The sequence below is a fragment of the Myotis nattereri genome, assembly GCF_964212035.1.
Source record: "Myotis nattereri genome assembly, chromosome: 8".
Lineage (NCBI taxonomy): Eukaryota > Metazoa > Chordata > Mammalia > Chiroptera > Vespertilionidae > Myotis > Myotis nattereri.
In genome coordinates, this window is record NC_138083.1 from 50,909,930 (window position 1) to 50,937,223 (window position 27,294).

Genomic DNA, 27,294 nt, shown 5'->3' on the forward strand with positions numbered 1-27,294 from the left:
CTAGGCTTCATCTCTCACCATAAATACTGAGGAAAAATTTGCTCAGGTCTCAGGGCCCCTAGTTCCTAGTCCAGGCTATAACCCTTTAGACTACCCAGGAAAAAAGAGAAGTTTCCTTTCTATTTGGGGGTCAGGGACATTGACTATGCAAAGGGCTACAGATGTGATTGTTCTAGTGTCTAGAAGGTTATGTGTTTATAGGGGCAATGAGCAAACCAGAAAGTGACTTATCCACAGTGTCCCTCAGTATTAGCTCTCTCTACATAATGAATTTAATTATATTAGAAGAAATAAAAGAGTGATAACTCTTTATTTAAAGTACTTTATGTATAAACTAGAGGCTCGGTGAATGAAATTCGTGCATGGGGGGGAGGGGGGTGCCTCAGGCCGTCCTGCACCTTCTCTAATCTGGGGCCCCTTGGGGGATGTCTGACTGCCAGTTTAGGCCTGATCCTGCAGTCCAGGTCCCTCTCGAAATCCAGGACCACTGGCTCCTAACCACTCACCTGCCTGCCTGCCTAATGCCCCTAACTGCTCCCCTGCCTGCCTGGTCGCCCCTAACTGCCTCTGGCTGCCTGGTCGCCCCTAACTACTCTCCTTTGCCATCCTGGTTGCCCCCAATGTGCTTATGGCTGGGGTCCCTCAGTCTGGCCTGTGCTCTCTCACAGTCCAGGAGCCCTCAGGGGATGTCCTTGGGTCAGCAAGCCTAAGCCAGCAGTCAGACATCCTTAACTCTGCTGTGGAGGTGGTAGAGGTTCCCGCTACCACTGCTGCGCTTGCCAGCTGTGAGCCCAGCTCAGGGCTTCTGGCTGAGTGGCACTCCCCCTGTGGGAGTGCACTGACCACCAGGGGGCAGCTCCTGCATTGAACGTCTGCCTCTGGTGATCAGTGTGCATCATAGCGACTGGTTGTTCTATCGTTAGGTCTTTTATTATATAGGATGGGAAGGACTGACAGAGGTCAGAGTGGAGGGGGATGGACATAGACAAAAGTGTGGTGATAGCCAGAGGTGGGGGGGGGGGCTGGGAGAGGAGGGGAAAGGGGGGGAAATTTGAGACATCTATAAAAGTGTCAACAATAGAATAAAGACAACAATCATATACCACTACACTACACACCTATTGGGGAAAAAAAAAAAAAAGATACATTATGAACTATGTATTTATTACTTTGATAAAATTTAAAAAATTAAAAAGAAAGAATTTTGTGCAGAAAGGAGTGTTGTTGCAGTGTTTTTTATTTATTTTTTATTTTTATGGTAAAGTTAAGGAAGCTTCAGAGCCCCTGTGAGGGCTGGATTTGTTCTGGGGGAGACAGCAAGCAAGTTGCAATCAGCAGCATTTTGGATAACCTGCCTGAAATGATTTAAAAGAGAAAGGGACAGATTCCCCAAGCCCACAGTTATTTGTAATTCATTTTCTTATTCTAAATAAAGTCATTTTTGAAACTTATTAACCTCCCCCACTAAAATTAGTCCTTCAGATTCAGTAAACTTTAGGCCTCACAAAACCTGTGTTAGTCCCTGAGGGTCGGGGTGCCCAAAGGAGTTCAGATTCATTCATTATATTTATTTGCTCCTTTTAATTCTTGTTCTAGAGGGAGAGTGAGGACAGTTTTATACTCAGTAATTTTTATAATAATAATTGTAGTGGAACATGCTCCTTCTTTGGCTGTTTATGGGTTTACCTTATACAGGAACTCACAGAGACTTTAAGCCCTTTGACAACAGGGACAGAGCTGTATTGTGTTTCTATAATACAGGCACAAAGTTACTACAACTTTTATAAATATTTGTTGAAAAAACAGATAAATTTCAGTGCCATAAAGCATTACTTTTCTTTCTGCTCCATCTCTTTATTGACACTTTTGTGCAAAGCATAAGGCTGAGGGGATGAGCAGGCAGAGTGGAGTAAAGTTGCTTTTTCCAAGCCCTAGATCCCATACTTTGATGTTACATAATAGATGTATTTTTGAAAGACATTTTGAAATGGGTATATTAGATTTTGCTAATACCAACTTCCTTTACTCATAGAGATTATTTTTAATGATGTTTAAATGTTTTGTACTAGAAGATGCAAAATATTTTGCTTATTTCAAGAATCTTTGTGCATTCTTTCAGTAGTAAAGTGAATTATCAACATGGTAAGTCTATTTTGCTTAAAATGGGGCACACCAGTACTAAATTCAGTTCTAACAATGACTAATTTGCACACCACATGTGGAATTAGATGGCTCTTGTACATAACCATTTTTTTTTTTGGTCCCTTTGCTCCCACAGCACCTGCTTCAACCAGAGGCAGTGTCTTGAGCCTCCATGACCTCTTTGTCATGGCGACCATGGGGCGTCTACTGCCTGGGGCCTTGGCAATCAGCCTGGCGTTGACCCTCCCAAGATGGCAGCAACCCTGATGAAGGTAAGTTAGGAGTGGGGTCCCCTCGGCAGAGGCGGAGCAGGGAGGCACAGGGGGAGAGCTTTCAGGCAGGCTGGCTGAACCCCACAGAGTCTCACCGACAGCTTCCCTTCTCTTCTTTCCTCCCGTGCCAGCGGACTGATGGCTGAGGAGAGTGGCAGCCACTGTTGAGGCCAGGTGCAGGATCACAAAGGTGGGGAGCCTGAGGTGCCAGAACCAGCTGGGCGGGCAGGAACTTCTTCCCAGGGTTTTGGAGGATGTTGGGAGTGGAGATGTGCCCCAGCCTCTGAGCTGGGACGGAACTGGAAAGGAGGGTGGCTGCCCCCTCCCCCACTGCTGGGTGGGATGCTGAGGAGGTAGGGCTGTGGATCCCTAGCCTAGACCCACCCTCCCTGGGGCACGTCACGGGCTCAGGTGCCACCGAGGCCACCGGACTTTTGGGGGCGGGAAGGAGCATCTGGGCCCACCCTGCGGCTAGTCCCTGGCTCAGGTGTTTGAGCAGCAGGCAGGCAGCAGGTGGCAAGAGTAGATGGAGAAACTGGCCCCGGGGCCAGATAGGTGAGGCACGGAAAACTTCTGCCCAGGCAGCACCGGGGCCGTGGAGTTGTGGTGGATTACAGAGCGCTGGCATCCGAGGCCTTGATGATGATGTGGGGGTCTGAGAACCTGGCTGGGTGCGGGATGAGCCTCTCCTGCCCCCACCTGGCATGGGCTGCACTGCGCCACTTTCGGGGAGAGGGTAGGAGCTGGCCCAGGCGTGCTGCTTGCTGTTTGCCACCCACACAGCTCGCCAGTCCTCTATGGGCTTGGGGGAAGTGACCGGTCGGTCCTTTGGTCATCCTGGTCATGACAGACACTACTTTTTTACATATATACTAGAGGCCCGGTGCACAAAAATTTGTGCACTCGGGGGAAGGCGGGGGTCCCTCAGACCGGCCTGTGCCCTCTCGCAGTCTGGGACCCCTTGGGAGATAACGACCTGCTGGCTTAGGCCTGCTCCCGGGTGGCAGAGGGCAGGCTTAATCCCTAGGTGCAGCCCCTGGTTGGGCTCAGAGCAGGGCCTATTGGGGAGCTGGGGCGCCGCCCCCTGTCATGCACAGAGCAGGGCAGATTGGGAGGTTGCGATGCCACCCTCAGTCACGCTCAGGGTAGGGCCGATTGGGGGGTTGGGGCACCGCCCCCTGTCACACTCAAGGCAGGGTCGATGGGGAGGTTGCGGCGCCACCCCCTGTCACGCACAGAGCAGGGCCCATCAGGGGGGTTGGGGCTCCATACCCTGTCATGCACAGAGCAGGGTCAATCAGGGGGTTGAGGAGCTCCCCCCTGTCACTCACAGAGTAGGGCCGATAGGGGAGTTGGGGCACCACCCCCTGTCACACACAGAGCAGAGCGGATCAGGGGGTTGGGGCGCTGCCTCCTGTCATGCACAGAGCAGGGCCCCTCAGGGGAGTTGGGGCACCACCCCCTGTCACACTCAGGGCAGGGCAGATCAGGGGGTTGGGGCGCCACCCTCTATCACCCACAGAGCAGGGCCGATCAGGGGGTTGGGGCACCGCCACTGTCACACTCAGGGCAGGGCAGATGGGGAGGTTATGACTCTACCCCATCACACACAGAGCAGGGCCCGTGGGGGTGGGGGGGTTGGGGCGCCTCCCTCTATCACCCACAGAGCAGGGCCGATCAGGTGGTTGGGGCGCCGCCACTGTCACACTCAGGGCAGGGCCAATGGGGAGGTTATTGCTCTACCCCATCACACACAGAGTAGGGCCCGTGGGGGGTGGGGGGGTTTGGGCACTGCCCCCTGTCACGCTGATCCCGGTGCTGGGAGGCCTCTCAGCTCTGCTGATCCCGGTGCTGGGAGGCATATTACCCTTTTACTATATAGGGTAGAGGCCTGGTGCATGGGTGGGGCTGGTTGGTTTGCCCTGAAGGGTGTCCTGGATCAGGGTGGGGGTCCCCACTGGGTGCCTGGCCAGTCTGGCTGAGGGGCTGAGGGCTGTTTTCAGGCTGGGACTGAAGCTCCCAACCGCTCCTTTTTTTCTTTTTTTTCTTTTTTATTCTGGGCCAGCTTTAGCTCTGAGGCCTCGGCTGCTGAAAACGGGTTTCTGGCCTTTGTTTACCATCTGTATTTGATACAATGTTGCGGTACGGCTGGCTGAAGCTCCGCTGAGTAAAGCAGGTTTCTGGGTTTTTTTTAGCTTCTATATTCGCAACATAGTTGCTTAGAGTTGCAGCTGAGAGGCCGGCAAGTCAGGCGGGGAGTTCTCCGTCACTGTTCGCATCAGCTGCAAGCAAGCCTCCCTGTTCGCATCAGCTGCCTGGCTGCCGGCTGCCATCTTGGCTGCCAGTTAATTTGCATATCTTGGCCCTACTCTGTGAGTGACAGGGGGATTAGCCAATGGGAAGGGTAGTGGTCGTACACCAATTACCATGTTTCTCTTTTATTAGTGTAGATAGATAGCAAGATTAAACAGTGAAGCATTCAACTTTTACACAAAGTGGTCAGTTCACAAATTTTTTTTGTTTAATGTTAGAAAACATTTTAAAATCATACAATTGTCAAATCACAAACTAAATAAATGACTATTAAGTGAAAAACTACTCCTTTTGTCTTTATTTGTTTATTCATGTAAAATCTATAATTTTTTAAAGAAAGAAAAAAATAGCTATGCATGGTATACAGATTAGATATAATATGTCCCCTTGTGCTTTCTGTATTAATGAGAACATGTTATGATAATCTAAATATACACTCTCATTTTAAAATCTTTATTGTTGAAACTATTATATATATCCCCTTTCCCTCCATTGACCTCTTCTATTAATACACATTCTTACATATAGGGAGAGCCTCAGTTCTCAAAATTAATTCTGGAAGGCTGTTTGTAAACAGAATCATTTTTTCTCATTAGAAATAAGGTAAATTGGATTAATCCAATCTAGACCCCCAAATGATTCACTGTTTTAACCTTTCCTATATACAGTGCATACCTAATGTACTGGTTAATCTTTAAATAAACACTTAAAAACAAAAAGGACATGAAATGCAAATTTAACAAAAAGGAAATGAAATGTATAGTAAAAATAAAAATTTAATAATAACAAGTAGCAACAAAAGCAAAAAACACAAAATTATCCACAGCACAATTTCCTGAGATTAACAATGTGAGGTTTAATGGTAAACTGACTCATACTCACACATTCTCTCCTTTGTTTATCCCCTGAGAGATGTGTGACTGATCATATAGGTATCAACATAAAAGGGTTGTCAGATTGAGAATTGTTAGAAATAGGAAATATTCAAGAACCAAGGTTTGACTGTGTAACAGAAGGTGTTTATATTTTCAGAATTCTCACACTTCTCTTTATTTACTCCATAATAATACAAATTGCCAATGGCAGGTCATTGAGATCAATGATGTGTACTTTGATGTCATACGTTTCATCCATAAGTCTTTTATTAATTTCAGACTCCTAATACATGAAAGCATACTTTAGTCCATCCAACGCTATCCCATCCTTAGAGATATATATGGAGCAATGGGCATAGCATCCCGCATACCATTAACATACATGACTAGCAACTTTTGCTGTTAGAGTATGGTTTGCTCATGCATCTTGCAAATCTGGAGAAAAAAAAAAAGGAAACCATCTGCAGAAAAAGAAAAATTTCTTTCTGGAAAAGCACAGCCCGGGGCCCTGGTGATATATCATCTAATTAGCTGAGTCATTCACACCTTATGATACTCAGACTTACCTACTTAAGTGTTGAATGCATTTGAGAAAATAAGGGCAGTTTTCCTGTACAGCAAAATGAGTAAGATGAGGAAGAAAGTATTTTAGAATCATCACTTGCTAAAATTATCCTTAGCCGCTGAGGAGGATGTAGAAAATAACCAGGGTGTTCAGGTACTGTCTATCTAAAGACTGGCTCAATGAAAAGTCATCTAATGAATACAGATGTCACGTGCTTGTTCTCCTAACATCATAATTGCCTACAAATCTGCATGCTTGCCATTTCACATACATCTTTTTTATTATACTGCATACTGTCTTTCTGACTCCAAATTGCACTTAAATGGACTAGAAATGGAGGTTTCAAAATCCAAAGAGTCTTGGTGTTCCATTAATTGACATTACCAGCAGTATAAGTCTGTGCAAGGAATTTGCTTTTTAACACAATAGCTAACCATCAACCCCAAAACAAAGTGTAAATCCCCAAAATGGAATTTGATATGGGAATATCAGCAAATGTCTTTGAAGCTCATTGAAATGCTTTGTACACTCTTAAAAAAATTAGGACTCGTTTTGATGGAAGGCAACATGGTGGGGCAAGAAACAGAGCAGCCCAGGCATTGCCCTGAGTATCTGGCATCATTGCCAGAGGTTCTCTGCAGACTGCCTCCCACACTAGTGTCCATCTTACCCACATAAGTTTTAAGAAAAGAAGGGGCCTACTTTCATGAAGTGGTCTGGAGAGGAAACATTTGTGGGTCTTAGTCTACAAGCTACTCCAAGAAACTTTTCTAATTAAATTTACAAGAAGAAAATGTCGGCACTCTGTCCTCACTGGATGCTTGTTAGCAGCTCAGCCAAACCCAAGAAGCACAGAGACTCACTCCTGTCCTTCAGCTGATCAAGGGAAAATATGTGACCTTGAGCGACAGTGACACACAAGAGCTGGCAGGTGGGACTTGATCCAGGTTGCATGGGAGGGGATGTCTCTCACAGCATGTGACTGCAGATGCTCGTGGCTAGGGGACCACCATCCAGATTGAGAGGCGGGCGAGGAAATTTCTGGAAGAGGGCATCAGAGACCAGCACTGTGGGGAATTGCTGGCCAACCCACTTAGAAGCACAGATAGCAGCCTCTTGGGTCCTATAACCACATGATTTGTTTATCAATGACCTCCTCCATATGCTGGTGTAGGTTTACAAAATATGCAAAGGGGGCAGGCACTGAATGGCCAAAAGTTTGCTTGTTTGGACTAGTTAGAAAATAATTAAATGTGTAAAACTTAGACTTTGGAGCCTGGGAGCTTTTGAGCTAACAGGTAGGTACCTACTGAAAGGTTGCATGAAGACAGTACACAGAGGCCATCTTTGGCTCATTCTTATAACAAGCCCCTTTCTCAAAACAATGAGAATGGCAGTCTTTACTGCCACATCTTGAATTTGAGGACTTTTCCAGAATGATACAATAAGAAACATAATGAACATCCAAAAAGCATGATATTAATACAAGTCCCAGTCAGAGAATCACTAAGAGTCAGTGATTTAAAGAAATTAATTACCTTGTCTTTGACCAAGCATTTCACAGAAAGGTGTCTCATACCTGGTTATTTTTAGTTCATTATCATTGTTCTTAGAGTCACATCTGCCACCTCACACTTACTAAATAACTTACTTGCTTTTCCTTTTATTCTTTCTCTAGGTAGTGTCTCTGGAACAACTTTTCTCTCTCTTACTTCCAGAAGCTGCTTGGCATATATTCTCTTTAATTTTTGTTTCATGAAATCTCCAGAATAGTTTTTCTTTTCCTGCTCATAGTTGTTCAAAAGCTGCTCAGAAGACATTAGAATTTTCTTTCTACTCCTTAAAACACACAGTGACTCTCCTGTGCATCCATTTCCCATCAACTAAATTCATCTTGCTTCATCACCAAACTGATGGCCCTTTCTGAAATTGAAGAGCACATATTAATACTGTGGCACTTAGCCCTGGCTGGTGTGGCTCAGGTGGTTGAATGTCATCCCATGCACCAAAAGGTAGCTGGTTGGATTCGCAGGCAGGGCACATGTCCCGGTTTCCGGCTTAATCCCCAGCAGAGAGCATGCTGGAAGCAGCCAACACATGTATCTCTTCCATATTAATGTTTCTTTCTCTCTCTCTTTCTCTCTCTCTCTCCCCTCTCCTTTTCTCTCTCACTAAAATCTCTATCTATAAAAAGCCAGCGACCTAAATGCCATAATGACCAGAATGACTGCTCACTATGAAGCCCACTGTAGCCAGCAAACCGGCCAGATCAGGGGATGGGGCCAACTGACCAACCTCCCACAGCCCCTCCCCTCAGCTGGCCCCATCCCTGATCAGCCTCTCCCACCCTCATCAAGGGTGGGGTGACCGGCCAACCCCACCCCACACGTGGCCCTTCCCCCAGCTGTCTTCGCCCCTGATTCCCCCTACCCCAATAGGGGGCAGTGCCAGCCGGCCAACCTCCTGCAGCCCCTCCCCCTAGCTGGCCCTGCCCCCGATGGACCCCCACCACCCCAATTGGCCTGCAGCTCCTACCCCCGGCTGGCCCCACCCCTGATTGCCCCCCCTACCCCAATAGGGGATGGGTCCAGCTGGCCAACCACCTGTAGCCCCCCTCCCCAGCTGACCCCATCCCTGATGGGCCCCCACTATGCTTATTGGCCTGCAACTCCTCCCCCCAGTCAGCTCCACCCCCTATCAGCCCCCACACACACCAATTGGAGTTGGAGAGAACTGGCCAACTCCCACGGCCCCTCCCCCAGCCGCGGACCCCCAATTGCCCCCCCCACCTTAATTGGGGGCGGGGCCCACTGGCCATTCCCCCTCGGCCCTTCCCCTCAGCCGGCTTGGCCATGATCTGGCCCCCATCGGGGGTGGGGGGGAGCGCTGGCCAGCCAACCTCCCACTGTCTCCTCCTCCCAACAGACCCGGCCCCAATCTGCCTCGATTGAGGCCTGGCTGGCTGGACCCCACCAGTGCATAAATTTGTGCACTGGGCCTCTAGTCAATAATAAGAAATATACTCTGGCACTTAGTGAAACAATATAATATACCTAATTTCCCTGAGCATTTCATCTCAGTAAGATGATATATAATAACATATATCATACACCCTTAACAAAGGCCCCAGCAACCTCATTCCTTAATACTTACTCAAATATAATGAAAACCTATAATCAAACAGAACCTCTATGTAAATGATTATAGTGGTTGCATTTGTAATTGTTGAGAAAACAGAATACTATTCAGCAATTAAAAGGAATGAACACCAACTCTTGCCAGGTATATCGGTTGATTAGAGCCTCATTGGAGTAATTTAACTTGTACCACAGCACTTTAATTCTTAAGACTGTAAAGAACTTATTCTTAAGCTAAATTCCTAATTCTTCTTCATGTCTCATGAGACATTTTCTCTAACTTCCTTTGTCTTCTCCAGCCCTCCTCCCCACTGAGAGCATGCTGACCACATCTTACCCATCCCTGTGGAGTTTTGCAGAAGCTTAAACTTCACCCCCTGGGATGGCTCCCCTACACATAGGGAGTGAGTCTCTCCAATGTGTTTTATGCTCTGGGTACCCCTTGCTTCTCAAAGTCCTAATATTTACTGGACAGACGGGTAGTTCCATAGCTACTCATCAAAAACCCCCAAACCACATGCTTCATGACCTGTAAATATTTGTCATCATCATATCCCCAGTACCTGACCCTAATACATAAATAAATAAACGATTTGAGTCTGGATGCAAATATATTAAGCTATTGAGATAAGCACTTCAGTGTTGGGAATCAGTTTGTCATTTTATACTTGGACAGAAAATATTATTAAATTCATGAATTAATTTTAACCTCAGATACAATTAACTTACAAATGTAATAAATGATTGATTTATGGGGTAAAAAAGAAACTTTTGCAAGATCAGCATCTGACCACAACAATCGATTTGAAAAAGGAGCATTCCGCCCTTATTGAACTTTTCTGAGGCAAACATGATGCCATAATCTATAACCTTCTGGGTCCCAAGGCAGTCAGCCTGGACTCAGACTGTGGCTGGGATGGCCAGTAGAGGGGGTGTACAACTTACCTAGCCTCCGTGCTTCCACTTTCTCTGTAACAGAGTAGAGAAAGTACAGAACAGGCTCATCACAAGAAGTTAAACACTTAGAATGGCACCTGGTACATGGTAAGCTTTCAATAAATGTTATTTATTTTCATTAGTGATGTTAACTAGCCTCTGAGTGACAGAATTCTAATAGAGAGATGATGCTTTGTTTTTATTGTAATGCCTTCTAGGCAGTTTCTGAGCAGTTTTAGAATCTGATAATAGAGAGGAAAACTCTAGGTATAACTAGTACAATTAAGCTTTTAAAAGCATTTTAATGCTGTAAACAAACTAACATCTCCATACGTCTCCTAAATTTGTTATTATGAGTTTTCTGGAGGCATCCTTCATGGTAGTTTATAGTTCCCTAGTTCCAAGGTTGGGGATCACAATGAACACCGTGAATCAGCAAATCAAACTTCAAATGAGATTTGGCAAGGAATATTAAATTGTCATTGTAGCAGATTTGGGTTTATGTTTTAGATTTAAAATGCTGTTTTGTTAGATGCAAAATAATGAAACCAACTAACCATATATATTAATGTAAAATGAACCAGCCTTGGCAGATAAAACTTGTTCATTTAGAATGTTTCCTGGAGGAAAACATAAAGCCTCCAGTCCCAATTCCCCAGGTTACACTGTGGTAGAATTTACCACCCGTTAGAGTTCATTTACCAATCAGAGCTTAACTATATCTGAAGTGACGAAGTTTTCAACAAGAATCAAGTTGACTGTGGTATCAATCACGCACATTTGTGATTTCTCTAATCCTGTCATGGTTGCCATTATTTTGCAACCCATCCAATTCCATAATCTATCACAATTGGTCACCACGACCTTCCTCTGCCCTCTATAGTCACCTCTCTCTGTGATTAAAGATAACCAAAGCTTACAAGATAAGATTTGGCTGGATTATTTATATAAGTTCAGCAAGAATGATAATTGACAATTGACAATACAGGCCTTTTTAAGTTTGCTTTGCTGAAACTTTCCTTAAGGAATCTCAGATTAGACTTTTGAAAGCTTATTGAGGCTAAAAAGCCAAGCTGAGAACTCACCACCACACTCAGCTGCAGCACCTATAGATTTGGGTAAATTCTTCTGTCCTTGAGGCCCCCAAGATAGTCTAAGTTTCCAGGGCCTGTCAAGAAGTGACCTTCCTTGACTGGGAACCTCATAAGCCAGTTACCTGTAAGGCTGGGAACCTCATAAACCAGTTACCTGTAAGGCTGGGAACCTCATAAACCAGTTACCTGTAAGGCTGGGAACCTCATAAACCAGTTACCTGTAAGGCTGGGGACCTTATAAACCAGTTACCTGTAAGGCTGGGAACCTTATAAACCAGTTACCTGTAAGGCTGGGAACCTCATAAACCAGTTACCTGTAAGGCTGGGAACCTCATAAACCAGTTACCTGTAAGGCTGGGAACCTTATAAACCAGATACAGGTACCAGACTAGTTTTTCCAATAGGTCTTTGTAAGAATTGGCTCCATAAAGACAACCTTAATCCCTTAAAACTGTCTGGTCATAACTGATTGTATGAACATTTCTCTCAAATATGACAGTCCAGTCAAAGCTTTGGTTATAGAGCCATTTTTTTCTAATTATTTCCTGTTATAAGGAGAATATATTCTTATTGAAGTTATGTTAATAGTTATTTGGTAGGCAGTTAGACAGACATGAGTAGAGGGAGGATGATGGGCCAGGTACAGAAGGTCACCAGGGCAAAAAGTCCTGGGGGCCTAGCAAAGGACAATTGCAGGATGAGACCTCAGGGTGGCCTCCCCTCCCCTAGCACATCACTGATCATGTGGTTTGGAACCCCTGACCTTTCCTCCCTTGAGATAACATCTGTATCTTAGTTCTCTTTCACCTCCAGGCCCAGAAAAGCAGCAAAACCAGACGAGCAACATCACAACATGCCAGAGCAGACCTCAGAACCAGTTGCATTGAATAATGACCTCTGCCCTGGAGGTGCCAATCAATCAATCAGTGGAGACCCAGACCTTGAAAGGACACACCTGGGAAGCTGCTGAATAGTCTATTGAGATCTTCATCTGGAACCTCCCCTAAACTCTCCACCCTTAAAACCCCGAGAACTGAGGATCCAGCTCACTCTCCCTTCTGAGAACACACTGAAGCCTTTCCCTTCCCACCCACACTCTCCTATCCCCCAGGCAGGTCACTTTGACCTTCCTCACTTCTAAGCCCAAGGGCCCTTCCTTTACTTCTGTAGGTTGTTTCCTACGCCCATTTCTTCTATGAATTACTTTTTCTATCTCTGTAATTTTCTAAACAGTTTGAGTCTTGGCTCTGAATTCTTTCCTAGCCAGAACTCAAGTGCCTAGGTTGCTGAGGCCAGGTCAGTCTGACCCCACAGGTGTAACACCTGATGCTGTTCCTGCTGCCCACAACAGTAGTACTTCATGACTCAGCAATCACACTTTTGGGAATTTATCCAAAGAAAACCAAAACAATAATTTGAAACAATAGATGCACCCCTATGTTCATGGTAGTGTTATTTATAATAGCCAAGATCTGGAAGCAGACAGAATTAGTGCCGTAGCAGTGGAGCATGCAGTCAGTAGGGATTGAGGAGGGGAGTTCAGGCAAGAAACTCCCATGTTCTCAATGAATGATGCTCTGCAAAAGAAGAAGCCTGGCACTCTAACCCAGTCTCTGTGCCTTGCGAATTCTCTCACCCAGTCTCTACATTAGAGACCTCAGCTGAGCCCACCCAAGAATTAAGAATGTCTCAAAAAGAGCCAAGAAACCTTCCATCTATAAGGGTTCTTGTTCCAACAGTGCCTGGGACACTAAACCAACCTTGAAAGTATACTCAGAATCTTAGGACTCAAAACTCTCCATGCTTCAGGGCACTGTATATTAATCCAGAGGACTGGAGTGTCATGTCTTTTTAAACTCACTTAGCAGATTCTTGCTACAACTGGGTTAGGGAAGCTTGAAGATAATGCCCAAGGTCAAGGCCTACTATGGAAAAGGGCTGAGAGAGCCTGCCCAAAGGTTTGTTGAGATAGTGTGACTTTCAAACCACTATATATTTAAAGTATCTATTTAGCTATCTATCATCTTTCTATCTATCCTTCTCATGAGTACATTTAAATCTCCATATGATTACCATCAATATGCTGTGATATATTTTTCCATACATTTATGTCTAATAAACAAAAATTATTTTATTTTCAAAATGTATATTCTTGGAGTAAAAGCTAGTTCATGACGATATGATGCCCTTTCTCAACATATGCAAGCAGGAAAATACCAGAGCCTCCTAGAGGACAGGGATGGAATAGCCTTGGCCCATCACCCTGTGTGCTGAAAGCCAGACAAGATGGGTCAGGTACTATTGAGTTATAGGATCTCCTATTTGTTTTCTAATTGAGAAGTGACCACCAGGGTTGGCAAGATAAACTTCTATGATGCCCAGATACTGTCAATAAGCCACATGTTCTTAAAGTAATACCATTATGAAGTAGTATTGATTACCAGTACCTTACAAGCCAGTAAGTTTAACTTCATAATATTTCATTTTAAACAAACCATCCTAAATAATTATTAGAAAATGATCAATATATTTGATTAAAAAAACAAATTTTTAAAATCTAAATTTATTTTATGTACATTTCAGATTTTGCTTAAATATCTTATTTCACTGAAAAGTTCAACATCCCTATATGTAATTGTTACATTTTTGGCTAATCTACCCTATTTTCTGCTGTAGCAAATAATGAAGGGTATTTTTAAGGCTTGTGATAGAGCCAAGCAAAGAACCCAGACAAATACTATTACAAAAATTTGCACCCACCTTTCTTAAAAAACATAATTTATTTACCCAAGCAGACCAAGTCTCATATTGTAAGTAAGTAAAAGTTGTTAAAGGTACCTTTGCCTTATCTTTCTTAATTGGAATGATACTTTTTTAAATAAAATGTGCATTCAGAAAACAACAACAACAACAAAAGTAAACCCCCTTATCTTCTGCTTAAAATGTGAAAATATGTACTAGGTAAAAATTCTTGGTAAAAAATATAGAAGCAGTAATTTCAAACGTAATCACTTTGCTGTGTCCACAGTCTTTAAGCTAATATGCTTTGAAAAAAGAGAGGAAACAAAAAATTAGAAAATTATTATCAGACAAAAAAACATATTTGGAAACATCTTTAGTTTGCCTTTTTATTATCTAACTTCAAAAAATGTTTTCCTCTGATTAGAATATATTCAAGACCTTAAATCCAACCAAAGGCCACATACCATCTCTAAAATTTCCCTTTAATTTTAATTTGTTTTAATTTTGCTAATTATGCTTTCAAGGCAAAAGATCTCCCTGACTCCAGGTTCTAAGAGAGTTCTCTAGCCAGAGGTTAAGCTTAAAGCTTTATAAACAACATTAAGGCAATTTTCTCAATTCAAGCATCACATATTTTGCTTATTCCTTTCTTGTACTTGACTTCTTGGGTTTTACTCTAGAATTCTAAAGAGACAGTGGCCTGTGTCCTTTATAAAATACTAGAGGCCCAGTACATGAAATCTGTGCACATGGGGGGTGGCATGTCCCTCAGCCCAACCTGCACCCTCTCTGATCTGGAAACCCTCAAGGGATGTCCGACTGTCCGTTTAGGCCTGATTCCACCTGGATTGGGCCTAAACAGGCAGTCAGACATTCCTCTCACAATCCAGGACTGCTGGCTCCCAACAGCTCGCCTGCCTGCCTGCCTGATTGCCCCTAACCACTTCTGCTTACCAGCCTGATCACCCTCTAACCACTCCCCTGCCAGCCTAATCAATGCCTAACTGCTCCCCTGCTGGCCCAATTGCCCCCAACTGCCCTCCCCTGCAGGCCTGGTCGCCTCCAACTGCCCTCTCCTTCAGGCCTTGCTCCTCCCAACTGCCTTCCCCTGCAGGCCTGCCCCCCCCCCCCCATCTGCCCTCTTCTGCAGGCCTTGCCCCTCCTAACTGCCCTCCCCTGAAGACCTGATCACAAGAACTGCCTTCCCCTGCCGGCCATCTTGTGTCCACATGGGGGTGGCCATCTTGTGTGTTGGAGTAATGGTCAATTTGCATATTACCTCTATTATATAGGAGATACATTATTGTTGGAAAAAATGCACTATTCATATTTATATGTTTGAGTATTTTGAATTCATCTTTGCAAAGAGATTTGGCAAGAGAAATAAAGAAAAAAATGTTTCCGTTATCATTTTCTACATGGGAATGATAACTACACATAGGAACAGCCTGAATATTGGTGTTTCTGGTATAAAAGGGTTAATAAATTTATAACAACAGTTGGCAGATTTCTCTTATGATTACAGTAAAGCAGTTTTTATGTTTGTAGAGTGTGAAGCTAAATTGTACATTTTTTAAACAATACATTAAATGGCAATAACTATGATGCAAACACTTATGACTAATCATAATATATATAGATTTCTTACTAAAGAACAAGGATTTTCACACTTCAGCACTCATCCTGAGATGCAGCTTAGAGCCATAGTTTGGAGAATAGGTTTTGAAGTTAGAAAGTCCAAGATTGGAATCCTATCCCTGGGATCCATATACTATGAGACCTAGACCATGTCATTTAATTGTTTTAAATCATATTCTCACCATCCGTCAAATGGTCATAATGATAGTGTCAACTTTGCAGTGTTATTGTAATGACTAAATGGAAAGACAATTTTAAAGCACTCCACACTGCCTGGCACATGTAAAGCTTGATATAGTAAGGTTTTTCATTAATAGCATTCTGCCAATAGGATTCGGAATCTGAATTTTTTTTTTCCATAATTAGGAAGAAAGGACTCCATTTTTCATTATAATGAAATTTTCATATTATGGCTTCTAGTAATAGACCTTTTGAGCATTATGGGAGATGACACTTGGAAGGACATTCAGCCCATCCTTCGATGACACTCAGTTTTGTTTATGATTGTGTTTGAAAGCTATTTGAAAAACAAACAATGGAGAAGAGAACTCATATCTTGACCTCAACACATCAAGAAATCTTTCCAGAGTTTTCAAATTTGACAATTATGTCAATTTGCATTTCGCAAAAAATAAATAAATAAATAAAGCCCCATTTTTTTAATTTCTATAACTTGAAGTGAGGGAATTCCCAGAGGCCTCTCTCCAGAGCTGTTTTGCATACTAATTACTTAGTGGCTTAAATCACAGCAGCAGCACCATCTATTGGGGAGTTGTTTTTTTTCCTGAAACAAATGTTTGCAATTCTGCAAGAAAATATTACAACATAAATTGAGATTCATTTCAATTTTCCATTAAGATAAAAAGGAAAGCTTATTTTAATAAATAATTTCTTCTATCAACATACTCAGGAATACTATGTAAAAATTGCCTGCCATTCACTATTTGGTGCAGCACATTTTGAGACATTTAAAAAAAGGGAAAATTAAATATCAAAAGCAATGGGCCTTGGGGGAGAATAAGTCTTCCCTAATTATCGCAGTCTGATGTGTGCATGTTGTTTGCCTGCTAAGGACTGGGAGATGTGGCACTTTTCTTTAAAAACCTAGCCCCCTGTCATTCTTTTGTGCCAAGGTAATTCAGATGCAATGGATGAAGAGCAGATTAGGCTGAGATCCACTGATCATGAGTTTCTGTTGGATTTATAGTGCCAGATGGCTTAATTATTCTCAACAGTTCTTAGTCTCTGTCTGTAAGGAAGACCAGATGTAATTTCTACCTTCTGGTGAAATAGATTCCTAAGACTGAATACAAGAAATAAAATATAAAGCATAGTCCTGCCAGGTGTGGCCCATTTGGTTGAGTGCCTTCCCAGGCACCCAGAGGTCACAGGTTCATTCAGGTCAGGGCACATACTGGTGTACCAGGCTTGATCCCTAATAGGGAGTATACAGGAGGCAACCTATAGGTCTCTCGCTCTCTCTCTCTTTTTCTCTCTCTCTTTCATCTTTTTCCCTCCATCTCCCTTCCTCTTTCTCTCTAAAATCAATAAAAAACCTATAAAACATAGACCAAATAAGTGAGTAAGAAGTTAGGAGCAATGAGTCAACGTACCTAATCAAAGGTACCTGGGTCCATCGCTTTCCTAGTGCATGAGAGCTAGTTTCCAGTGATGGAATGAAAAGAAAATATCTAAATCCTGATCACTAAGGAATAAATTATTTATAAGTAATATAATTTCCTCTTTCCACTGACAGTTTACAATTTCAGACCAAAACCTGTGCTATGACATACAGGCATGGCGCTTGGTAATGTGAAAAAAAGACAGGGTCATATTTTGAGGTCCTACATTTTTTGTCAGCAATAGACTGGTCTCTGAAACTATATATATATAACCTAAAAGTTACATGATTACAAAAAATGTTACCAATTCAAAAATAAATATTAATATTGATTTTAAAGCTAGTGGGAATCTGTTAAGACCCATGTAAAATGTTGCAAATGAGGGGTTTTAGTATTAAGAAGAATTTGCCAAAATTTTCCAGTTAATTTAGTTATATTTTAGGTATATTCTTAAGTCAGTTCCATCACAACAATGCACCCAGAATAACAATAAATGTCCATTTATGGGACAAAGTCAAGTATTCTCTATAGCCTACAGGAGCTCGAAAGCAAAAGAGATTGATATAAGTACTGTAAAATGAATAAAGTGAGAGCAAACAGACTTAAGCAAAATACTCAGGAGTTCCACATGCCACTGTATTGCCAACCTTTTCCAATAATGTTTCTCGCCACCTGCAATGAATTCGGGAGATATCAACATTCTCAGAGAATGTGAAGGAACAAGATAATACAAGCCAAGGCGCTGCCCCTCAGGTTGCAAGGCTGGCTCATTCATAAATAGCTTCCCTTCTGTGAAGGTAGTTCTAGTGCAAAGCATCATTCTAACCCCGGGGAGTCCTGCCACAGGCATTCTAAGAGGGAATGAAGATTTCTTTTCCAAATTAAGTTGTCAAGGAGCTCATTTACACTACACAGTGAGTGTATGTGGGCCAGCTGATGAAGATGATGATTTATGAGGCCGCAGACCCTGATTCTGGTGATGGAAATCCACAGCAAAATCCACTTAGGAAAATAAAGCAGAGCTCCTGTTATCCGTGGGAAGTAAAAATCACGTGGCTTCTGCCCTTAAATTTCAAGTAACCCTACTGGGTTTGGGAATGGAAGGAAAGCTCATTTACTTAGAATTTGGGTTTTGGTAAAATGTTATTATACAGGCTCACACACATGCCATTTGTTAAACAGTTTATATTCATTGAATCTATCTTAAATGATTTTGACAAGACTTTTTTTGTGGGGGGCAGTATTTGTTTATTTTGAAGGTATGGGTGAGGATTGGATCTGAACAAATAGATCATGGATTGCTATGTCACATTAACATTTAAAACATCTAAATATGGGCAAATTGTAGTGCTCTACCTGCACAAGCAGGAAATATAGTATTTTGGTGAAATATATCTGCAAAAATGTTTTAAAAGGCTGGGAAAATATGTAAACAGACTTGTTTAATGAATGTGGCCACCATCAGTTACATTCTTCAGAGCATCAGTTAAAAAAAATTTTTAAGCTCGAAAACTGTTAAATGATAAACCCGAGTTTCCAAAATGGAAATTGTATTTTAACTTATTTCCTTGTATTTGCTGTGCTTGCTCCTTAAATGCCAAGAAAATCAATTTTAAGAGTCTTGTAAGAATTTATAGGCTTTGATCTTAAAATGTAAAATATGTTTGCAATATCCCATTTTAGTATCAAAGTGTGAGTCCCAGTGACAATTAAACAGCTACATAAACAAGGCAAAGAGCAAAAAGTCATTGTAGTCCTATGGTTAAGGTAGTTTTATGTTTTGTACATGTGTTTTTTACAGATGACTCAGTAAAACCTATAGAGCGATTCGGTGTAACTGCCTTTGTGACTTCCATCAAATGTTGGTGCTGTCTTAAATGTAACAGAGCATTTTATTCAGGTGCATCTATGCATTAGGTTATTATATACGTCCTAGGCTGTAGAAAATATAGACACTATTTACTCACAGCTACATTATCTTATGTCATGTTTATTTCCTTGTAAAAGATTGCAAAATTATGGAGACATACATTGATGGGACACTCTGCTCCTTCTGATATCGTGGTGTATTGGAGCAACCCATAAATAGTGATAAACAGTGATTTATCAACTTTTCCTCTCACATATTTCTAGAGTCCAGGAGAATGTGGCCAATCTATGTATTTTATTTTATGTCTCTATGATAAAAAACACATGTTCAGGTGTTTGCAGGCAAACAATATATATGGAATAGTTACTATGTATGTGACTTGATATCAATCAGTTCCCTTGATAAGATATCAAGGAAATAGTACAAATATTACAAATAAATGTAAGGATACAGCAGAGTTTTCAGTTTGTTTTGTATAGCTTTTTAACTTTTCTGATGCTTGATATAATTAGATTTAGCTTAAACATTTTTTTTCCAAACAAGTAAATATGTAATCTATACAGGGTTCCATGAGTTTTCAGGCCAATATTCAATAGGCTTTTATAGCTTTTGCTCTTAGCAGTCATAATAAGCACAATTTTTAAAATGTAAATGATTTCATTATACATGAGCATATAAATGAAAAATATTAGAATGCAAAAGCAAACAAACAAAAAACCCTCAGCAGTTACAATGGTAAACACAGTTTCTCAGGACCTAGATAGTTGAATCATCAGGGATGTATTTCAAATTAGAATATATTTTAAGTTAAAAAATTGTTATTTTTTTAAAAAAGCATTTATAGTTAGTAGGGTTAACCTTTACCAACTAGACCAACTTACTATCATAACGCAAAAAAAAAAAAATTGATAACTCACTATTTACCTGTGCTAAAAATGTTATAGCTGTATATTTTTATAAAATATTGGCATTACCTACTAGAACAGAAAGGTGGGCTTGAGCCACAAACGATAGTCAAATAACATAACTGAGTTCATGTGAAAAATGTATAGATTTGCATATGTTCCTATTACCATTCATAAAAATCAGGTGATACTTCAATATAACACCACAGTGTTACCACACTCTTTGAGAAAATGGAAATTCACATACAAATGTCCTCCTGTCAGATATTTTAAATATTTTTCATAAACTGCATGTTGAAAAGTCTGGCTTTCCAGAAACACCCTCCACACCATTGGCACTGCCTGTCATCAAGGTGCCTGACAGTCCTCACGTCTCAGTGTGGCCCTCGCAATAGTCTGGTGAGCTGGGGGGAGGGGGGTCTCAGGGGTCATGGTCCTCGTGCAAAAGGTGGGGAAACTGAGGCTCAGAGATGGGGCTGCTCAAATTGGGCGGCAAATATCACCCTGCCTCTTTTTTCTAATTGAAGGAAAATCAATTTCAAAGTTTGCTCTGACCTATATATTTTTGTAGACCATACACAGGAGCTTCATCACAGGACCCGGGCAGATGTGACAGTGAGTTATCACAACTGCAGAAACACCAGTGTCACCACTTCTTCCTAATGTAGTCTTTGGCATCAGCTCAAAAAAAAAAAAAAGAGTGTAATAAACAGAATGAAGCATTTTACCTAACAAAATAAACTCCTGAAATATACTTATTTTTAGATCAGTCAATTTAATAAGTTATTTATTAGACAGTATAGCCAAATGACAGCCTCTATGTAATAAAGTTGTAAATACAAAGAAATGCGTGTATTCCATATTTGTAAGCAATAAAAATAACAAGGACTCATATATCTTTCACTCTCTGAAGTGCTGTATTTTCTTCGAATGAGGTTTGCTGTTTGTTGTAAATTGAACAGAAGGTTAAGGAAATGAGAGAAAGAGGACTAAATAACTAAGGGCAATAGAATACAGAGAAAACATATTAGCCAGCATCCTGCTGTTTATGTTATCAGCGTTCATAAACAATGCTTTCGCTCAGAAGTATCTCCACTGACCACAGAGCCAAAACACCCCAAGTGTCTTTGGGTTGATGTTTCCTGATATTTCCCCCATCTTCACAAAATGTAACAGCATTTTAATTCAAGTTAAATTTATTCTGCACCCTATCATGCTCTTCACGTAAGGCCAGTGAAACTCAGACCCTTACTCACACTACAGTTTTTCATTTATATAGTCCCCACTGCATCTCTTTTTGGGAAATGAAAGCCAATGCCGTTCCAATCTCTCACATGCCTTAGAAACAACTGACTCTCTCTTCAAATGTCTGTTTCTTTTAATCACTGGTCTCTGATTAGAACAGGGATCACATCAATGATTACATGTGACAAAAGCAGACTGCCTATCCACAACACCTTTTGAATGCTGTCTTTTTAATGTATCTCTTCAAAAATTGTCCTGTGTGAAAGATATTATGTACTAATTAAAATGTATTTTATGTGTAAATTCCATAAAAAACCCATTACTAGATCAGTGTGTGTGTGTGTGTGTGTGTGTGTGTGTGTGTGTGTGTGTTTAAACAGGCAGGGTATGGATTTACCTTTGGAAAGTCCCCGACCCTTGGCTGATACTTACACACAATTTGGGAGTTGGGAGACAATGGGAAGGGAGAAGAGCAAGCCAGACATCAAACCCATTTATTCTGAATCTTAAATTATGACTTCTTTATCATCAATATTTTGGTTACATTGTTACACAAAGGACAAATTAACATCCGGTTTGAGGTCTCTTCTTTGACTGCTTTGGGATTAGTGACATCTCCTTGGCATAGGAATTCTGTACTCATCAACGCTCAGCTGGATTTTAATAATATTGTTGTACAAGGTGCCAAAACAGGAAGGATTTGAGAAACCGCTCCTAGGGTGCCTCTGCCAATAGCTTTATCCACTGGGACTCCAGCCTGGCTTCCTGCCAGTGCACGCAGGGGAGTGTCCGCACCCCTCTTTCCTGGGCAGATCAGAAGGGGATCCCTGGAGAGTGGTTGGTCTGCTGCCTTTGAAGCACCTGGTCCCAGGTGTGCTCACGCAGAGTGAATCCCAGTAAGTGAAACATGCTGCTGCAAAGACCCAGGTCACTCCATAGAGAAGCCATATACTCGGGAGTCTCGGTCACACAGCACCTGCTCTCATCTTACATGATCCAGGTCACCCAGGAACGCCAGGTTCTTAAAGTACTCCGAAGCGTTAAAAAAAATATCCTGGTTGTTCATTCTCATGGTGCATCTGAGAGAATCTCTTTAAAAGAATCCAAGGAATTGTCCATTTGTCATTTTCACTTTGATATACAGGTACCTTTTGTTTGGTTGGGTCTCATCCAGGAATTCAACATACATTTCTCTCCTTAAGCCCAACATGACGAATAAAAGCAGGGGTGAGGAGGGAGAGCCGAGCGTAGAAAGCAAAGTAAAGCTTTTCGAGGACACACACACACACACACACACACACACACACACAGTACAGAACAAAAGTCCAGTCCGATCGTGCAAAACTCGCATTTCCAGATAAAGCACTTCCGACAGGATCACAATGCCCCTTCCCCTCCCCAGTCCTCCCATTCTCCCAGGGAAACACACAGAATGAAAGCCAAGCCATCCTTTTTCTTAAGGCTGAACAGACACACAGAGAACACATTTCACGACTGGCCAGTGGGCAGTGACCTGCAGGGCTCTTGCTTTGAGTGCAGCCAGCCCCCTGCAATCCATCCTGAGGTCTGGGCACTCCTCACTCCGGACAACAATACAGCGTCCATACAAAAGAAGAAATCGCAGTGGTCCCAACAGTAAAATCCCAGATCGACGTTACAATCACAGGTACAAATTGCTCAGGTCCATAGTGTCATTTCTCCTGAAGACCTTATCGTCTAAAACTAATTAGAGGCCAGGTTCCCGAGGAATGGTCAATAGTCAAAGAAAACACTGGAGATTTGGAAGGAAATCATTCTTCTACCTCGACAATCAGACGGAGCTTGGAAACAAGTTGTCCTGTTCTGCCAAGTTCAGGGGGTTAGGGAGGGCGGATTCCTGGGTCCAGATTACAACTTCCCTGCCACCCCAGGCTCGGCGTTTATAGGGGAAACACCAAGAAGCCAGAGAAGGTGGAGTACTTCCAGCCTCCCATGAGGTTGCCCCGCTCCAGTTTGAGGTGCACCTTGTCCTCCCTCTCCATCAGCAGCAGGACCCCATTGCTGGCTGCTTCTCTGGTCACGTCCTGGTCTCCTGCGAATGCTGAGATCACTGGATAGCCGTTCTGCATTAAACTGACCTACAATGCAGAGGGTAGAGCTCAGCAGGCCATGCAGGGTCCACTGTTCTCACACACCTGTCCTCTCCTTCCCCCAGCCCTTCCCCCACCCTTTCCATGGAGCCCTACTTCCCCAGGGACCTGACCCAGAGGACTCAGCTGGCTCCCAGCCCCACCCCCTGCTTCACAAAAGGGCTGATAGGGTCTGCAGTAATGGGGAATGGTAACCCAAAGTTCAAAGGGTCCCATTTCCAAAGCTACCCACCTGGATGGTCTGTCTGTTGTACACTTTGACCACGTGGAAGCTGAAGCTATAAATCCCTTTTCTCGGAGCTACAAATATACTGGAGGCAAGATCGAAATGGTTGCCAATATTTACTAACACCTGAAAAAGAAGAGGAACACACAGAGACATAGCAAACCCCTCCTTGGCACACAGGGTGAACAGACTGGCACAGCAGTGACCCAGGTCCACTATGGGCTGCTCAGGCTGCCCACCCATGGGGGAGGCGCTGCTGGAGTTAAAATTTCGCACAGTGGGAAGTGATTTCAAAGGTCTTTCAAGGGATAGCGATTCATAAAGATGTTTTAATTTATATTCATTTATGCGTTGAAAAAGTGGGTGCTAATTTTGTGCATTGGGGGCAGAACAGAGAGAAAGGAAGGAAGGCAATGAGGTCAGTAAACACCCGGATGTTAAGTCTGTTCTGAGGCTTATGGAATGATGGAACTTCAGCATGGAGCTTTGACAAAAATTACTGGACCACACTGAGTGGGTAGAGAACCGGCTATGGGGCAAGAAGCCAATTAAGTGAGATCAGTTCCCTCAGATGAAGCTTCCCACCTAACTTCCTGTATGTGCTCCTGGGCAGAACAGACTGTGTCAGGTCCTGGTCTCTGTGTTCCTGCAGCCCCGGCACATGCCCTGGCAGCACACAGTAGGTGCTCAATAATGGCTGCTGAGTGCAAGATCTCAGTCCATAAACACCTGTGGTGCCTGCTTCCCTCATTTTCCTCTGAGAGATGTTTGCCTCCTTGGATGAGCTATGACATCATGCAATGTGCTCGAGTAAATAGCTGGAGAGTCCACACAGCAGCTTGGACACCCTTGGCTCAATCCCGGGAATTCCATCAGGCGCAAGAACAATGACTAATCCAGCCATGGGATACGAGCTCACTTGGCCCTGCAAGTGGGTTTCCTCAGATCAGAGGGGATGGGAGCATGACATCATAAGTAGAACCTGAAGACAAGAGGGCCCCCCATCACAACCCAAATCTTTTTTAGAAGCTGAAGACAGAATTTGGCCACTCTGCCTGAATCCCATCCCCACTCCTACTCACACACAAATGCACAACTCAATTAAGATACTAGAATGGCTTGCCTGGTGTTCTCAGCTTCTAAGACAAACATCCAGCAACAACAACACAGGCCTGGATGAAAGAGCCTGTCATCTGTTCAGAAAATAAATGTCAACTGAATACGTTTTGCGGTGATTTCTTAGGCACTCATTATAGATGAATAACAGCAATTCCCAGAGCCATGTCAACTGCTGCTCAACCACAGCTGCAGGATGGTTCGGAAGGCAGCCCGCGCCGGAGCTGGGGGCACCACCTCCGCCCCCCTAGTCTGTGGGGTTCATATAGACATGAGGGCTCTATGCTTAGGGGTGGTGTGCCCTACTGTTCTGTGCCTCCCCAGGGCTATGCTCTCAGTGGGTAGAATGATGTTTTCACGAAGAATAAAGCATTCTCCACTCAAGCTCTTGGAGCTGCTTCTTCCAACTCTTTACCTCAACTCTTTCACCTCAATTTTAAATTCAGGAAACTGGCAGATTCGGAGCCCTGCTGTAGAGAAAAGATCTCCCAACCAGCTCAGAAAATCAGGCTGTTTCTCCCTAACCAGGAACCAGTGGCTCACCATCCAGCCTGCCCTGCCACAGGTTCCTCATCCATAAAATGAGAACCCTGCTGCCCCTTACCCTGCCCACATCACCGTTTTCTTGACCCAAATGAATGATGGACGTAAAAAGGTGGTGAAACTATTTGTAGGACATGGGAAGGTAAATTATAGTGACTCATAACGGAGGACTTATTAATCCAGTAAATAGTTACCTATTTCTTATTGTCTCCTTTCTTTGAACATAAATATTGTTATGTCTTATAAATAAAAACAGATTAAAGGCAGACTCCCTCCCATCACCACCCCCAAATCCCACAAAACTTCATGAATGTACAGACTCCCTAACAACAAGGAAAACAAATGAACCCACTGGCCTAAAATGAGTCAAGGGTGTGTGTGCAGGTTTATCGATACTCAGGAGTGAGAGCGGGTTTATGCAGAGGGGAGGTCTCAGTGTGGTCCGCTAAAGAGGGTTCCATTTGTGGAAGGCTTAGGTTCCTAAGGAATGGACTGAAGCGTTCAAGTTTGGAAAGCACTATTATGTTTCAATTTGTTTCTGAAAAACAACAGAACCAAGCGGGGAGGGATCCAAGAGGAAGGTCATGACCCTAATCCTGAGCAGCCACACCAGAGAGGGGGTTGCCAAGGTAGGATCTATTCACAACCCTTTGGCTCTGGCCCCAGTGGGAAAAGTTAAGTGGATTAGGGCAACAGAAGTCATCGATCATTTTTTTATTATTATTATTCCCATAACCACACTGCATATTGATATCGTGATATATTGTATTTGTAGATTGTCTTATATATTGTTTTCACTACACATTGCAATTATATAAGAAGCTACTTCGTTTTGTATTTATATAACCATCCTGCTATTTCCCTCACACACTTGCTCACTTATTTTTCTTGAAGATAAATATCCTCTTCCCAGTCCTTTCCAAAATAAGCAATAGGCACCTCTTTTCTGAGCGTCTGGGCCTCCTGAGGACCCTCCTTGAGCGTGGAGAGTTTAAAATGCTCAGTCTCTGTGTTGGCCACATGGGTGAGGAAGGCCCATCTACCACAAATGACAGCCCCCACCCGGGCAAAAAGTAAACCATGCAGTTCCCTTTTGGGAAATAGCTTTCTGATCTCTTAGCTTGATGGGCTTCTCAGTCACCAAAGTGCCACCTGAGTGGACAGGTACAAGGAAGCTATAACGCGATAAGGAGGGAATGTCAAGGAGAGCACACTAGAAACAGGAGAGAGAAGGGAGAGGCGCAGGGCAGGGCAGGGCAGAGGAGGGAAGAACCTGGAACTGCGCCCAGGCTCCCGCCCTGTTCTCCTGGGCAAGAGGAACCGTGCGCAAACCGGCCAGCTGACCTGGTCAAAGTAGATGGTCATGGTGCGGTTGCTCATCTCCGACGGCTCGTGGTTGGTGCTCCGAGTGGCGGAGAAGGCCACTTTGGCGCTGCCAGAGCGCACGGAGATGCCAAGGGAGGAGGTGACAGCACCGTCCGCCGATGGGCTGGAGTCGCACACCACCAGGCACTTGCCCTCCAGCACGATGGGCTCCGTGTCGTTCTGCGCCCGCACCGGGCAGCCGGCGGGCAGCAGCAGCAGCAGCAGGGCCAGCGCCGCCCCGAGGCAGGAGCCGCAGCCCGTCGGCTCGCGCAGCGCCCCCCGGAGCCCGGGCATGGTCAGCGGCGGCCTGCGGGGGCCCTGGCCAGGCGCCGGCATCCGGGCTGGGGGGGGGGCGGCGCGCTTGGGACAGCGGCAGAGGCGGGAGGAGCGCGGGCGGTCGAGCAACGTGCGGGGCCAGGGATAGCCTCCTCTGGCCTGGGTCCCCTGCTCTGATGGTTAAGGCCAGGATCGTCCTCACAAGAAAAGCGCCAGCGGACCTGTCAGGGCAAAGAACCCACACCCTTAGACTGGGAGGTGAAGCAGTTCGGGAGGGGGCACG

The 27,294-nt window shown here is 43.6% G+C and overlaps 1 protein-coding gene across 1 annotated transcript; it reads right to left on the reverse strand.

Annotated features, from left to right (window-relative positions):
• Window positions 1–20,875: 20,875 nt before the first annotated feature.
• CBLN2 (cerebellin 2 precursor) lies at window positions 20,876–27,071 on the reverse strand (the record flags this gene model as incomplete). The annotated part of the gene is made up of 3 exons (XM_081097663.1): window positions 20,876–23,473; window positions 23,718–23,837; window positions 26,715–27,071. 3 exons carry the CDS (start codon window positions 27,069–27,071, stop codon window positions 23,276–23,278), a joined length of 675 nt encoding a protein of 224 aa, XP_080953789.1. The 3' UTR covers window positions 20,876–23,275.
• Between the last annotated feature and the right edge of the window lie 223 nt (window positions 27,072–27,294).